Source organism: Hoplias malabaricus, chromosome 3 (genome assembly GCF_029633855.1).
Source record: "Hoplias malabaricus isolate fHopMal1 chromosome 3, fHopMal1.hap1, whole genome shotgun sequence".
NCBI lineage: Eukaryota > Metazoa > Chordata > Actinopteri > Characiformes > Erythrinidae > Hoplias > Hoplias malabaricus.
In genome coordinates, this window is record NC_089802.1 from 81,127,463 (window position 1) to 81,142,948 (window position 15,486).

The window sequence follows — 15,486 nt, forward strand, 5'->3', positions numbered from 1 at the left end:
CTCTCACTCTGTCTGTCTCAGGTGTCCCGTTCTGCATGAGACAGATTGATCGATCAGGAAAAATTCTGCCTCCAGGTAAAGACCGATCATAGACCAGCTACAGACAATTTACAGACAATTACAGACCACTCCCTGACAATTAAAGACCACTGATGGACCTTTACAGATCAATCAGGCCGTTACAGACCACTCAGACTATTACAGACAACTGACTGACCATTACAGACCACTCAGACTGTTACAGATCACTGACTGACCATTACAGGCCACTCAGACCATTACAGACCACTCAGACTATTACAGACCACTTACTGACCTTTACAGATCACTGACTGACTGTTACAGACCACTCAGACCTTTATAGACCACTGACTGACCGTTACAGACCACTCAGACCATTACAGACCACTGACTATTACAGACCACTCAGACCGTTACAGACCATCGACTGGCCGTTTCAGACCGTTACAGACCACTGACTATTACAGACCACTCAGACCGTTACAGACCACTGACTGACCATTACAGACCACTCAGACTATTACAGACCACCGACTGATCATTACAGACCACTCAGACTGTTACAGACCACTGACTATTACAGACCACTGACTGACCATTACAGACCACTGACCATTACAGACCACTCAGACTGTTACTGACCACTGACTATTACTGACCACTGACTGACCATTACAGACCACTGACTATTACTGACCCATGACTGACCATTACAGACCACTCTGACTATTACTGACCACTGACTGACCATTACAGACCACTCAGACTGTTACTGACCACTGACTGATCATTACAGACCACTCAAACCATTACAGACCACTGACTGACCATTACAGAACACTCAGACCGTTACAGACCATTCAAATGAACATGGAACACAAACTGACCATTACAGATTACATGACTGATTAACCATTACAGACCACTCAGATTATTACTGACCACTGACTGATTGCTCTACATTTGTAGATGGTCATCTGTCAGATTTGGTATTCTGAATGCTGTGTGTGTGTATTTTCTGCAGTTTGTGAGGACCTGAGTGTCCGTGATGCCGGTATCAGATTGATGACGTCATTGTATCTGTGTCCTGGACATGCCCCCAAGTTTTCTGAGGTAAAAGTGTGAGTGACTGTGGTGTGAGGGGGAGAATGCAGGGTCAGGATTAGGACTAAGACCGGGAGGGTGATGGAGATCAATTAAAATAACAGAAACTGATCAAGCGCCCTTTAACTCTCTGTCGTTCACTACATGTTTGTGTCTTGCAGCTCTTCCTGTTTTTCAGAGTGAGCACAGTGCCTCCTGGAGCTCCGGACCTGGAGCTCATCGTCCCCCAAACACTCTCCGTCAGAGGGGTCAGTCTGTGTGTGTGTGTGTTGGGGGGTGGGGGACAGTAACTGTGTAAACACAAGCGTCCTCTCTCTCCGTGTGTGTGTTATACTGTGAATTTGTGTGTTGCACCTTGTGCGTAATACTATATATGTGTTATTCTGTGTGTGTGTGTGTGTGGAGAATGTAAACACAAGCAGTGTGTGTATATGGGTTTAATCCTCTCTCCCTCTGTGTGTGTGTGTGTTTCAGTGTGTGATGGAGATGGTTCGAGTGGCCGGGCTGCAAGGTAAAGTCTGATTCTTTTGTTCAAGGAAAAAAATGTCAGTTTTTTTCAGATTGCAGAGCAGATTATAAACATGTGGGTGTGCCTTTTTGTTTTTGTGTGTGTGTGTGTACAGGACCTTGTTGGCATGTCCGGAGGATGGACTGGTGTGAGGAAGTTGGGGATGCTCTCAGGGATGAGGTACAGGAAAATAAAAGAAGAGAACACTATACGGATCCCAAAGGAAACTGTAGTTTGTAGATGGCCATCTGTCAGTTCTGGTTATCTGAATGTTTTTTGTGTATCTGTGTGTGTGTGTGTGTGTGTGTGTGTGTGTGTGTGTGTTAGAGTCTATCTCTGAAGGAGGCTGGTGTCGCTAATGGTGATACACTGGTTCTCGCTGAAGGGGAACTGCCCCCAAAGGTAAAATCACATTTTATTCTCTGAAAAGTTAAAACGCACTGTGTGAGATAATTTCATTTCAGCTGGATTATCCTCTGAGAGAGTGTTTTTGCATGTGTGTGTGCGTGTGTGTTTGTTTATCAGGGTTTTCTGAAGCTCTCAGTGAGCTGGTGGTGTGAGGAGTTCAGTCACCGGATTGAGTTGTCACACACTGCAGGTTAGAGACACTGAATTTAGAGTTGTGGGTGTGGTGTGTGTGTGTGTGTGTGTGTGTGTGTGTACAGACTTCACACTGCTGTGTGTGTGTGTTGTTTAGGGAAGTGTAAAGCTGTGGGTTTGGTGGAGATTTCTGAAGACGCTTTATTGCAGGATCTCAAGACTCAGGTAAATCTCAACTTAATCTCAAGCACCTTACACACCGTAACACTCAACACACCTTACACACCTTACACACTGTAACACACACCACACCTTACACACCGTAACACTCACCACACCTTACACACTGTAACACTCACCACACCTTACACACTGTAACACTCCCCACACCTTCCACACTGTAACACTCATCACACTTTACACACTGTAACACTCACCACACCTTGCACACCCTAACACTCACCACACCTTACAAACTGTAACACTCACCGTACACACTGTAACACTCACCACACCGTACACACTGTAACACTCACCACACTGTAACACTCACCACACCGTACACACTGTAACACTCACCACATCGTACACACTGTAACACTCACCACACCTTACAGACTGTAACACTCACGACACTGTACACACCGTAACACTCACCACACTGTACACACTGTAACACTCACCACACCTTACACACCTTACAGACTGTAACACTCACCACACCTTACACACTGTAACACTCACCACACCTTACACACTGTAACACTCACCACAGCGTACACACTGTAACACTCACCACACCGTACACACTGTAACACTCACCACACCGTACACACTGTAACACTCACCACACCTTACACACTGTAACACTCACCACACCTTACACACTGTAACACTCACCACACCGTACACACTGTAACACTCACCACACCGTACACACTGTAACACTCACCATACCTTACACACAGTAACACTCACCACACCTTACACACAGTAACACTCACCACACCGTACACACTGTAACACTCACCACACCGTACACACTGTAACACTCACCACACCGTACACACTGTAACACTCACCACACCGTACACACTGTAACAATCACCACACCTTACACACTGTAACACTCACCACACCGTACACACTGTAACACTCACCACACCGTACACACTGTAACACTCACCACACCTTACACACAGTAACACTCACCACACCTTACACACTGTAACACTCACCACACCTTACACACCGTACACACTGTAACACTCACCACACCGTACACACTGTAACACTTACCATGTTTAAGGATTCTGATAATATGAAAATCAATCACGTTGGCGTTCTTCATTTAAGTGTTCTCTCTATTTTTAGGCCTCTAGATTTAGTTCTTCTGGGCTGAGCCATATTTGGCTGGGTTGGTCTCGGTTTATTTGTCGTTCATTTTGCTCTTTTTGTAATGGTCCCAAATTACTCTATCTGTTTCTAGTCTTTGCTAACATTCAGGAAGAAGCTGAAACTGAGCTTTATTTATATGGATTTTGCAAATTACTGAGGGACTCTTCCTGGAAAAAAAAAGCAGGGGACCGCTGCTTAGCCCTTCTCTTACAGACTGAACTACTGTTTATTTGTAGCCCATGTTGTTGTTTTTTCTCTAAATACAAATGGATTTTATTAAAGTTTTAATTATGAAACCCATGAAATATTATGTAGTTTACACACCAACATGTTTAATTTTCAGATTTATAGTTATTAATGATGACCACTGTACTGTTTTGTGTGTGTGTGTGTGTGTGTGTGTGTGTGTGTGTGTGTGTGTGTGTGTGTGTGTGTGTGTGTGTGTGTGTGTGTGAAGGTGTTAACTCTCCCAGCACTGGTGGATGAGTGTGTGCCCACTCCTGACTTTCTTCGTTGTTGGTTGGTAGAGAATCATAGAGTCAGCAGAATCCTCAGAGGAAACACACTCACACTCAGGTAAAGAATCACCCTCTCTCTCTCTCTCTCTCTCTCTCTCTCTCTCTCTCTCTCTCTCTCTCTCTCTCTCTCTCTCTCTCTCTCCTCTCTCTCTCTCTTTCACACTCACTCACTCACTCACTCACTCACACACACACACACACATTCACGCACACACAAGTGTATATATATTCACACTTGCACACAAGTACACACACACATTCATTATGTACATATTAATAAAACATTGATCATTAACTGTGGTTGTTTATTGTGTTGTTGTTGACAGAAAGCTGAAAGTGTTGTGTGGAAGTGAGTTGTGTTTCCAGAAGCTTCAGTGTGAGGAGAATCTTGGGTGAGTTCCTGAAACATCAGCATCAGACTAAACCCAGACTAAACCAAATCTGACCCAGACTAAAGCCCTATTCAGGTGGGATTAGTTTTTCTTCTGGATGTGGGGTAAATAATTATTTCCAGAGAATCATGGTGGTTTTAATTCCATCTGAACACATCAGTGTTTGTCTGCGGTGTGCGCTCTGTTTTCTGGACGATTCCTGAGCCTTTTACTTTCTGTAAAATGAGCAGTAAATATAGCCCCAGGGTATTAAGTCCATCAGAATTCACCTGTCAGGGTATATTGCCTCATATTCCAAAGTAAAGGAGTTTTTTTGTGGGTTTTCTGTAGAAGGGAGGAGGAGATAAGTGAAGAAATATACTGTTCAAATACAAGGATCACGCTCACATCCACAAAATGACCTAAAGGATCAGGAGAGAAATTTCTGGCGGCTGTAGGTAGGTTTTGCACATAGTAGCAGCTACAGACGTGTTTTGAACAAATCTCACACTGAGAAAGTTACCATTAAACAGTTTATAATATAATTTATAACTGTGTGAAGAATTAGTAGTTTTTACTATTTCTTGCCCGTTATCTGTTTGAAGGACTAGAAGATCATTTTGAGGACTGGATATATTTGGTGGGAGGGCTGTCCTCAGAAAATTAGTGATCCTGTGGTAAAATGACACTACCCCAGCTCCTCACAGAAAACAAATCCCATCCCAATCAGGGTCGTGCCTTGGCCTTGGCTACAGGACTACAGCTCCGGGTCTTTACTAACTTCAAATTTCCATTATGAAGCTGCATCCGGCACAATTTTCGCTCAAAATATTGTGTTCTTTCTAAATAAAAATAGTTTTGTTAGGGGCCAGCCGTCCTGTATTTGGACTAAAAGCCGTGCTCTGTTTGGAACTGATCCTGGAGGCGTTTTATTACGTATTTCTGAGGTGAAACTGTGAAGACGGTGAAACTCCGCAGCTCTACCTCAGACAGGAGAAGGGGCTAATTCTCCACAGCACGAGAGAATATGCATCTCATTGGTTGTCCCTTATTTAGCTAATCAGCATCCAGAGTAAATTCGAACTTAGGAAAATTTGCTAAAGATTTCTTCTTGGGGCTAAGCCCTGGGACATGCCCCTCATCTCAAAAGGTTTTAAACCAAATCAAATTCAGACAAAACAAAATCCAGCTGTTTGAACTCAGACTAAACCAAAGCAAGTCCTGCTCAAACCCAGAATAAGCTCTGACTAAATTCACCAAACCTAGACCAAACCTGAATGGGTTCTTTATTTATTTTTAATGGACTTTATGTTTGTGTAACTGTGTTTAATAGAGGTGGTGTAACTGTTTTACTGGAGTTTGTTTGTGTGACTGTGTTTAATGGAGTTTGTTTGTGTGACTGTGTTTAATGGAGTTTGTGGTTGTGTAACTGTTTTACTGGAGTTTGTTTGTGTAACTGTTTTATTGGAGTTTGTGTAACTGTGTTTAATGGAGTTTGTTTGTGTAACTGTTTTACTGGAGTTTGTTTGTGTAACTGTGTTTTACTGGAGTTTGTTTTGTGTAACTGTTTTGATGGAGTTTGTGTAACTGTGTTTGATGGAGTTTGTGTAACTGTTTTACTGGAGTTTGTTTATGTAACTGTGTTTTGATGGAGCTTGTTTATGTAACTGTGTTTAATGGAGTTTGTGTTTGTGTAACTGTTTTACTGGAGTTTGTTTGTGTAACTGTGTTTTGATGGAATTTGTTTGTGTAACTGTGTTTAATGGAGTTTGTGTAACTGTGTTTAATGGAGTTTGTGTAACTGTTTTACTGGAGTTTGTTTGTGTAACTGTTTTACTGGAGTTTGTTTGTGTAACTGTTTTTAATGGAGTTGGTGTAACTGTTTTACTGGAGCTTGTTTGTGTAACTGTGTTTAATGGAGTTTGTGTAACTGTTTTACTTGTGTTTGTTTGTGTAACTGTGTTTTACTGGTGTTTGTTTGTGTAACTGTGTTTTGATGTAGTTTGTTTGTGTAACTGTTTTTAATGGAGTTTGTGTAACTGTTTTACTGGAGTTTGTGTAACTGTGTTTTGATGGAGCTTGTTTGTGTAACTGTGTTTAATGGAGTTTGTGTTTGTGTAACTGTTTTATTGGAGTTTGTTTGTGTGACTGTGTTTAATGGAGTTTGTGTAACTGTTTTACTGGAGCTTGTTTGTGTAACTGTGTTTAATGGAGTTTGTGTAACTGTTTTACTTGTGTTTGTTTGTGTAACTGTGTTTTACTGGAGTTTGTTTGTGTAACTGTGTTTTGATGTAGTTTGTTTGTGTAACTGTTTTTAATGGAGTTGGTGTAACTGTTTTACTGGAGTTTGTGTAACTGTGTTTTGATGGAGCTTGTTTGTGTAACTGTGTTTAATGGAGTTTGTGTTTGTGTAACTGTTTTATTGGAGTTTGTTTGTGTGACTGTGTTTAATGGAGTTTGTGTAATTGTTTTACTGGAGTTTGTTTGTGTAACTGTTTTACTGGAGTTTGTTTGTGTGACTGTGTTTAATGGAGTTTGTGTTTGTGTAATTGTTTTACTGGAGTTTGTTTGTGTGACTGTGTTTAATGGAGTTTGTGTTTGTGTAACTGTTTTACTGGAGTTTGTTTGTGTAACTGTGTTTTACTGGAGTTTGTGTTTGTGTAACTGTTTTACTGGAGTTTGTTTTGTGTAACTGTGTTTTGATGGAGTTGGTTTGTGTAACTGTGTTTTGATGGAGTTTGTTTGTGTAACTGTGTTTGATGGAGTTTGTGTAACTGTTTTACTGGAGTTTGTTTATGTAACTGTGTTTAATGGAGTTTGTGTTTGTGTAACTGTTTTACTGGAGTTTGTGTAACTGTGTTTTACTGGAGTTTGTTTGTGTAACTGTGTTTAATGGAGTTTGTGTAAGTGTTTTACTGGAGTTTGTTTGTGTAACTGTTTTACTGGAGTTTGTGTAACTGTGTTTTGATGGAATTATTTGTGTAACTGTGTTTAATGGCGTTTGTTTGTGTAACTGTGTTTTACTGGAGTTTGTTTGTGTAACTGTTTTACTGGAGTTTGTTTGTGTAACTGTTTTTAATGGAGTTGGTGTAACTGTTTTACTGGACTTTGTTGGTGTAACTGTTTTACTGGAGTTTGTTGGTGTAACTGTGTTTTGATGGAGTTTGTTTGTGTAACTGTGTTTGATGGAGTTTGTGTTTATGTAACTGTTTTGATGGAGCTTGTTTGTGTAACTGTGTTTAATGGAGTTTGTGTAACTGTTTTACTGGTGTTTGTTTGTGTAACTGTTTTGATGGAGCTTGTTTGTGTAACTGTGTTTAATGGAGTTTGTGTTTGTGTAACTGTTTTATTGGAGTTTGTTTGTGTGACTGTGTTTAATGGAGTTTGTGTAATTGTTTTGCTGGAGTTTGTTTGTGTAACTGTTTTACTGGAGTTTTTTTGTGTGACTGTGTTTAATGGAGTTTGTTTGTGTGACTGTGTTTAATGGAGTTTGTGTTTGTGTAACTGTTTTACTGGAGTTTGTTTGTGTGACTGTGTTTAATGGAGTTTGTGTAACTGTTTTACTGGAGTTTGTTTGTGTAATTGTTTTACTGGAGTTTGTTTGTGTAACTGTTTTACTGGAGTTTGTTTGAGTAACTGTGTTTTGATGGAGTTTGTGTAACTGTTTAATGGAGTTTGTGTAACTGTGTTTACTGGAGTTTGTTTGTGTGACTGTGTTTAATGGAGTTTGTGTGTGTGTAACTGTTTTACTGGAGTTTGTTTGTGTAACTGTTTTACTGGAGTTTGTTTGTGTGACTGTGTTTAATGGAGTTTGTGTAACTGTTTTACTGGAGTTTGTTTGTGTAATTGTTTTACTGGAGTTTGTTTGTGTAACTGTGTTTTGATGGAGTTTGTGTAACTGTTTAATGGAGTTTGTGTAACTGTGTTTACTGGAGTTTGTTTGTGTGACTGTGTTTAATGGAGTTTGTGTTTGTGTAACTGTTTTACTGGTGTTTGTTTGTGTAACTGTTTTACTGGAGTTTGTTTGTGTAACTGTGTTTTACTGGAGTTTGTGTACCTGTTTTACTGGAGTTTGTTTTGTGTAACTTTGTTTAATGGAGTTTGTTTGTGTAACTGTGTTTTTCCTGGAGTTTGTTTGTGTAACTGTTTTACTGGAGTTTGTTTGTGTAACTGTTTTTAATGGAGTTGGTGTAACTGTTTTACTGGAGTTTGTTTGTGTAACTGTGTTTTGATGGAGTTTGTTTGTGTAACCGTGTTTAATGGAGAATGGAGTTGGTGTAACTGTTTTACTGGAGTTTGTTTGTGTAACTGTGTTTTGATGGAGTTGTGTAACTGTTTTACTGGAGTTTGTTTATGTAACTGTTTTGATGGAGCTTGTTTATGTAACTGTGTTTAATGGAGTTTGTGTTTGTGTAACTGTTTTACTGGAGTTTGTTTGTGTGACTGTGTTTAATGGAGTTTGTGTAACTGTTTTACTGGAGTTTGTTTGTGTAATTGTTTTACTGGAGTTTGTTTGTGTAACTGTTTTACTGGAGTTTGTTTGAGTAACTGTGTTTTGATGGAGTTTGTGTAACTGTTTAATGGAGTTTGTGTAACTGTGTTTACTGGAGTTTGTTTGTGTGACTGTGTTTAATGGAGTTTGTGTGTGTGTAACTGTTTTACTGGAGTTTGTTTGTGTAACTGTTTTACTGGAGTTTGTTTGTGTGACTGTGTTTAATGGAGTTTGTGTAACTGTTTTACTGGAGTTTGTTTGTGTAATTGTTTTACTGGAGTTTGTTTGTGTAACTGTGTTTTGATGGAGTTTGTGTAACTGTTTAATGGAGTTTGTGTAACTGTGTTTACTGGAGTTTGTTTGTGTGACTGTGTTTAATGGAGTTTGTGTTTGTGTAACTGTTTTACTGGTGTTTGTTTGTGTAACTGTTTTACTGGAGTTTGTTTGTGTAACTGTGTTTTACTGGAGTTTGTGTACCTGTTTTACTGGAGTTTGTTTTGTGTAACTTTGTTTAATGGAGTTTGTTTGTGTAACTGTGTTTTTCCTGGAGTTTGTTTGTGTAACTGTTTTACTGGAGTTTGTTTGTGTAACTGTTTTTAATGGAGTTGGTGTAACTGTTTTACTGGAGTTTGTTTGTGTAACTGTGTTTTGATGGAGTTTGTTTGTGTAACCGTGTTTAATGGAGAATGGAGTTGGTGTAACTGTTTTACTGGAGTTTGTTTGTGTAACTGTGTTTAATGGAGTTTGTGTAACTGTTTTACTGGAGTTTGTTTGTGTAACTGTTTTACTGGAGTTTGTGTAACTGTGTTTTGATGGAATTTGTTTGTGTAACTGTGTCTAATGGAGTTTGTTTGTGTAACTGTGTTTTACTGGAGTTTGTTTGTGTAAGTGTTTTACTGGAGTTTGTTTGTGTAACTGTTTTTAATGGAGTTGGTGTAACTGTTTTACTGGAGTTTGTTGGTGTAACTGTGTTTTGATGGAGTTTGTTTGTGTAACTATGTTTGATGGAGTTTGTGTTTATGTAACTGTTTTGATGGAGCTTGTTTGTGTAACTGTGTTTAATGGAGTTTGTGTAACTGTTTTACTGGTGTTTGTTTGTGTAACTGTGTTTTACTGGAGTTTGTTTGTGTAACTGTGTTTTGATGGAGCTTGTTTGTGTAACTGTTTTATTGGAGTTTGTGTTTGTGTAACTGTTTTATTGGAGTTTGTTTGTGTGACTGTGTTTAATGGAGTTTGTGTGTGTGTAACTGTTTTACTGGAGTTTGTTTGTGTAACTGTTTTACTGGAGTTTGTTTGTGTGACTGTGTTTAATGGAGTTTGTGTAACTGTTTTACTGGAGTTTGTTTGTGTAATTGTTTTACTGAAGTTTGTTTGTGTAACTGTTTTACTGGAGTTTGTTTGTGTAACTGTGTTTTGATGGAGTTTGTGTAACTGTTTAATGGAGTTTGTGTAACTGTGTTTACTGGAGTTTGTTTGTGTGACTGTGTTTAATGGAGTTTGTGTTTGTGTAACTGTTTTACTGGTGTTTGTTTGTGTAACTGTTTTACTGGAGTTTGTTTGTGTAACTGTGTTTTGATGGAATTTGTGTAACTGTTTAATGGAGTTTGTGTAACTGTGTTTACTGGAGTTTGTTTGTGTGACTGTGTTTAATGGAGTTTGTGTTTGTGTAACTGTTTTACTGGTGTTTGTTTGTGTAACTGTTTTACTGGAGTTTGTTTGTGTAACTGTGTTTTACTGGAGTTTGTGTACCTGTTTTACTGGAGTTTGTTTTGTGTAACTTTGTTTAATGGAGTTTGTTTGTGTAACTGTGTTTTTCCTGGAGTTTGTTTGTGTAACTGTTTTACTGGAGTTTGTTTGTGTAACTGTTTTTAATGGAGTTGGTGTAACTGTTTTACTGGAGTTTGTTTGTGTAACTGTGTTTTGATGGAGTTTGTTTGTGTAACCGTGTTTATTGGAGAATGGAGTTGGTGTAACTGTTTTACTGGAGTTTGTTTGTGTAACTGTGTTTTGATGGAGCTTGTTTATGTAACTGTGTTTAATGGAGTTTGTGTTTGTGTAACTGTTTTGATGGAGCTTGTTTATGTAACTGTGTTTAATGGTGTTTGTGTAACTGTTTTACTGGTGTTTGTGTAACTGTGTTTTACTGGAGTTTGTTTGTGTAACTGTGTTTAATGGAGTTTGTGTAACTGTTTTACTGGAGTTTGTGTAACTGTGTTTTGATGGAATTTGTTTGTGTAACTGTGTCTAATGGAGTTTGTTTGTGTAACTGTGTTTTACTGGAGTTTGTTTGTGTAACTGTTTTACTGGAGTTTGTTGGTGTAACTGTGTTTTGATGGAGTTTGTTTGTGTAACTATGTTTGATGGAGTTTGTGTTTATGTAACTGTTTTGATGGAGCTTGTTTGTGTAACTGTGTTTAATGGAGTTTGTGTAACTGTTTTACTGGTGTTTGTTTGTGTAACTGTGTTTTACTGGAGTTTGTTTGTGTAACTGTGTTTTGATGGAGCTTGTTTGTGTAACTGTTTTATTGGAGTTTGTGTTTGTGTAACTGTTTTATTGGAGTTTGTTTGTGTGACTGTGTTTACTGGAGTTTGTTTGTGTAACTGTTTTACTGGAGCTTGTTTGTGTAACTGTTTTTTGATGGAGTTTGTTTGTGTAACTGTTTTACTGGAGTTTGTTTGTGTAACTGTTTTACTGGAGCTTGTTTGTGTGACTGTGTTTAATGGAGTTTGTTTGTGTGACTGTGTTTAATGGAGTTTGTGTTTGTGTAACTGTTTTACTGGAGTTTGTTTGTGTAATTGTTTTACTGGAGTTTGCTTGTGTAACTGTTTTACTGGAGTTTGTTTGTGTAACTGTGTTTTGATGGAGTTTGTGTAACTGTTTTACTGGAGTTTGTTTGTGTAATTGTTTTACTGGAGTTTGTTTGTGTAACTTTTTTACTGGAGTTTGTTTGTGTAACTGTGTTTTGATGGAGTTTGTGTAACTGTTTAATGGAGTTTGTGTAACTGTGTTTACTGGAGTTTGTTTGTGTGACTGTGTTTAATGGAGTTTGTGTTTGTGTAACTGTTTTACTGGAGTTTGTTTGTGTAACTGTTTTACTGGAGTTTGTGTAACTGTTTTACTGGAGTTTGTTTGTGTGACTGTGTTTAATGGAGTTTGTGTAACTGTGTTTTACTGGAGTTTGTTTGTGTGACTGTTTAATGGAGTTTGTGTAACTGTTTTACTGGAGTTTGTTTGTGTAATTGTTTTACTGGAGTTTGTTTGTGTAACTGTTTTACTGGAGTTTGTTTGTGTAACTGTTTACTGGAGTTTGTTTGTGTAACTGTTTTACTGGAGTTTGTTTGTGTAACTGTTTTACTGGAGCTTGTTTTGTGTAACTGTGTTTTGATGGAGTTTGTTTGTGTAACTGTGTTTTGATGGAGTTTGTTTGTGTAACTGTGTTTGATGGAGTTTGTGTTTGTGTAACTGTTTTACTGGAGTTTGTTTGTGTAACTGTTTTACTGGAGTTTGTTTGTGTGACTGTGTTTAATGGAGTTTGTGTAACTGTTTTACTGCAGTTTGTTTGTGTAATTGTTTTACTGGAGTTTATTTTCGTAACTGTTTTACTGGAGTTTGTTTGTGTAACTGTTTTACTGGAGTTTGTTTGTGTAACTGTGTTTTGATGGAGTTTGTGTAACTGTTTAATGGAGTTTGTGTAACTGTGTTTACTGGAGTTTGTTTGTGTGACTGTGTTTAATGGAGTTTGTGTAACTGTTTTACTGGAGTTTGTTTGTGTAACTGTGTTTTACTGGAGTTTGTTTGTGTAACTGTGTTTTACTGGAGTTTGTTTTGTGTAACTGTTTTGATGGAGTTTGTTTGTGTAACTGTGTTTTGATGGAGTTTGTTTGTGTAACTGTGTTTGATGGAGTTTGTGTTTGTGTAACTGTTTTACTGGAGTTTGTTTATGTAACTGTTTTACTGGAGTTTGTTTGTGTAACTGTGTTTTGATGGAGATGGTTTGTGTAACTGTTTTGATGGAGTTTGTTTGTGTAACTGTGTTTAATGGAGTTTGTGTAACTGTTTTACTGGAGTTTGTTTGTGTAACTGTGTTTACTGGAGTTTGTGTTTGTGTAACTGTTTTACTGGAGTTTGTGTAACTGCGTTTAATGGAGTTTGTGTTTGTGTAACTGTTTTACTGGAGTTTGTTTGTGTAACTGTGTTTAATGGAGTTTGTGTTTGTGTAACTGATTTACTGGAGTTTGTTTGTGTAACTGTGTTTTGATGGAGTGTATTTGTGTGACTGTGTTTAATGGAGTTTGTGTTTGTGTAACTGTTTTACTGGAGTTTGTTTGTGTAACTGTGTTTTTCTGTTGTTTTTGTTTGATATACTTATTTACTGAGATATTTATGTGTTGTTTGTGTTTGTTGTGCTGAGTGTGATTTGATTGTATGTTTGTTTTTTTGTGTCAGGCTGAAGGATGTTGTCCTGAGGGTCCTCATGGGGGTCCCGTGTGAGAGGGAGTATTTTCCTCCTCAGGAGTTTGTGTGGGATGCTGGGAGAGACCCCTCGCCTAAAGGCCTGTACCATGCTCTTGCTGCCTTCTACGCCCTCGAGCCTGAAAACCTGCTGCTGGCCAAACATCTGCCTGAGAAACACAGCTGGATGCCCATACACAACTGGGTAAGCTTAGAGACTCCTGCAGCACAAAGGGGATTTAAAGTTAAATTATAAATGAGTGGTGGCTTTCACTGAGCTGACTCCCAGGCGCCGGAGAACAGCTCCTAATCTGAAGCTTCATTTTGGAACAATTATTTTCTGCAACATTCTGTGTGTATCTCTCCAGCAGAAATGTATAATTAAACATCCAAAGTTTTGGTCAAAGCATCTCTGAGCGGCCACATATGGGGCAGGTTTGAGCTATTGGTTAGAGACCGGGCTTGGTACCAGAAAGTTGCTGGTTTGATTCCCAGGACAGGTGAATCCACCTAGAGCCACTTCCACAACTGCTCCCCAGGCACCAGGGAAGGCTGCCCCCCACCCACAGCTCTGGGTGTGTGGTCACAGCCCCTAGTGCACTAGTGTGTGTGTGTGTGTGAGAGAGAGAAATACTTAATATATTAACTTATTTTTGGCTCTGCCTTATTCTTTGTCACCCGTCTCTCTCTCTTCAGACTCAGCAGGTCTCTAAACGGAAGAAAAAGAAGAAGGTGGACAGTCTTCAGGGAGCTCCGTATTTCCTGCATGATGGAGACGTTGTTGGTGTGAAGGTGAAAGAGAGGCTGATATTTTATTATTTATGTATTTATTTATTTTTTTTTATCTTCCTTTCAGATTCTGTTTTACAAAGCATTTACATCACAGTGTGCACGCTCCTGTCACCTGTCAATCTACACACTTTAAATACTCCTGAGGTACCTTAATCTGGTAGAATTTTAATGCGACGTTCCTCAGCCGTGAAGGCAATCCCATGATGCACTGCACGCACTCACATCTGTTTCACTGTTCTCCCAGAGCAAAGATGATTAAAATCACAATAAAACATGAAGAGCAAACTCCACAGCACTGAAACTCTGAGGCAGCACTTGCTGCTGAGGGAAATTAACATCGGTTGTGTGCAGTGGGTGGGAACAAGCCGTGACATCATCGCTCTCTAACTGCACCTCAGTAATTCGACTCAGATGACAGACGACCGTTAAATCGCCGCAGGCTAAATGATTTCTTACAGCACTTAGTTTCTTCTCTACCCTTCATACGCTTACTCTTTGTGTGTGTGTGTGTAGAATCTACTTGTTGACAGTAATAAAGAATTCAGTACACTGCAGGACGAAGAAGCCCAGCAGAGGCTCAGGGAACAAACAGAAAACCACAGGATAAAGTGAGGAACCATACTCACACACACACACACACACACACACACACACACACACGACTGTATGATTGTTAAAATTGTGATTGTTTGTTTGTCCACCAGAGGGCACTGTGATGTCACCCTGGGGACGTGGCCTGAGGGGAAGACCAAAGCTAAACACAGGAAGCCTGAAGTGGCCTTGTCCATCAATGTGGGTGTGTTCAGATAATGCGCTTCATGAAGAAGCTACGCCTCCAGAGCCAGGACACACCCACTGAAACTGTCTGCCCATGCACAGAGGCCCTAACATTGAAAACCAATTAGCATGTGGGACAACAAAGACTCATGGGTAATGCTGTAGAGATGCCACTGTGTCTTTAGCAGGAACTCCACCTCCTGTTTTCCAGATTCGCCAGAAGAGGCTTGTGGGAAAAATCTCTCAACATCTCTAAACCTCTTCTGTACTTTTTTTTTAAGAATAAGAAGTAATAATTTCTGTTCTTTTTCTTTTTCCTTTTTTCTGAAACAAAGCGCACCCCCCCCCCCTCCCCCCCCCGATGGAATAACAGCTCTCTGCTCTGTGTGTGTGTGTGTGTGTGTGAGAGAGAAAATATGGCCCTGATATATTTTATCATATACAACTCAGAAATTAATTTCAGTGGAAGTGGTTCTGAGTAGTGTGTCTGATCTGAATCTGATAGAGTGTGT

The 15,486-nt window shown here is 39.2% G+C and overlaps 1 protein-coding gene across 1 annotated transcript in view; it reads left to right on the plus strand.

The window, feature by feature from the left end:
- usp40 (ubiquitin specific peptidase 40) overlaps positions 1-15,415 on the plus strand; it is a 36,812-nt gene extending 21,397 nt beyond the window's left edge. The window contains exons 19-32 of the mRNA XM_066665384.1: positions 22-75; positions 1,046-1,134; positions 1,287-1,373; positions 1,600-1,636; positions 1,749-1,813; positions 1,961-2,035; positions 2,159-2,231; positions 2,331-2,398; positions 4,029-4,147; positions 4,416-4,481; positions 13,400-13,610; positions 14,102-14,197; positions 14,711-14,805; positions 14,902-15,415. Of these exons, the coding sequence (XP_066521481.1) occupies positions 22-75; positions 1,046-1,134; positions 1,287-1,373; positions 1,600-1,636; positions 1,749-1,813; positions 1,961-2,035; positions 2,159-2,231; positions 2,331-2,398; positions 4,029-4,147; positions 4,416-4,481; positions 13,400-13,610; positions 14,102-14,197; positions 14,711-14,805; positions 14,902-15,007 (1,241 nt within the window). The 3' untranslated portion in view covers positions 15,008-15,415. The remainder of the gene's footprint in view (positions 1-21; positions 76-1,045; positions 1,135-1,286; positions 1,374-1,599; positions 1,637-1,748; positions 1,814-1,960; positions 2,036-2,158; positions 2,232-2,330; positions 2,399-4,028; positions 4,148-4,415; positions 4,482-13,399; positions 13,611-14,101; positions 14,198-14,710; positions 14,806-14,901) is intronic.
- The last annotated feature ends 71 nt before the right edge of the window (positions 15,416-15,486 follow it).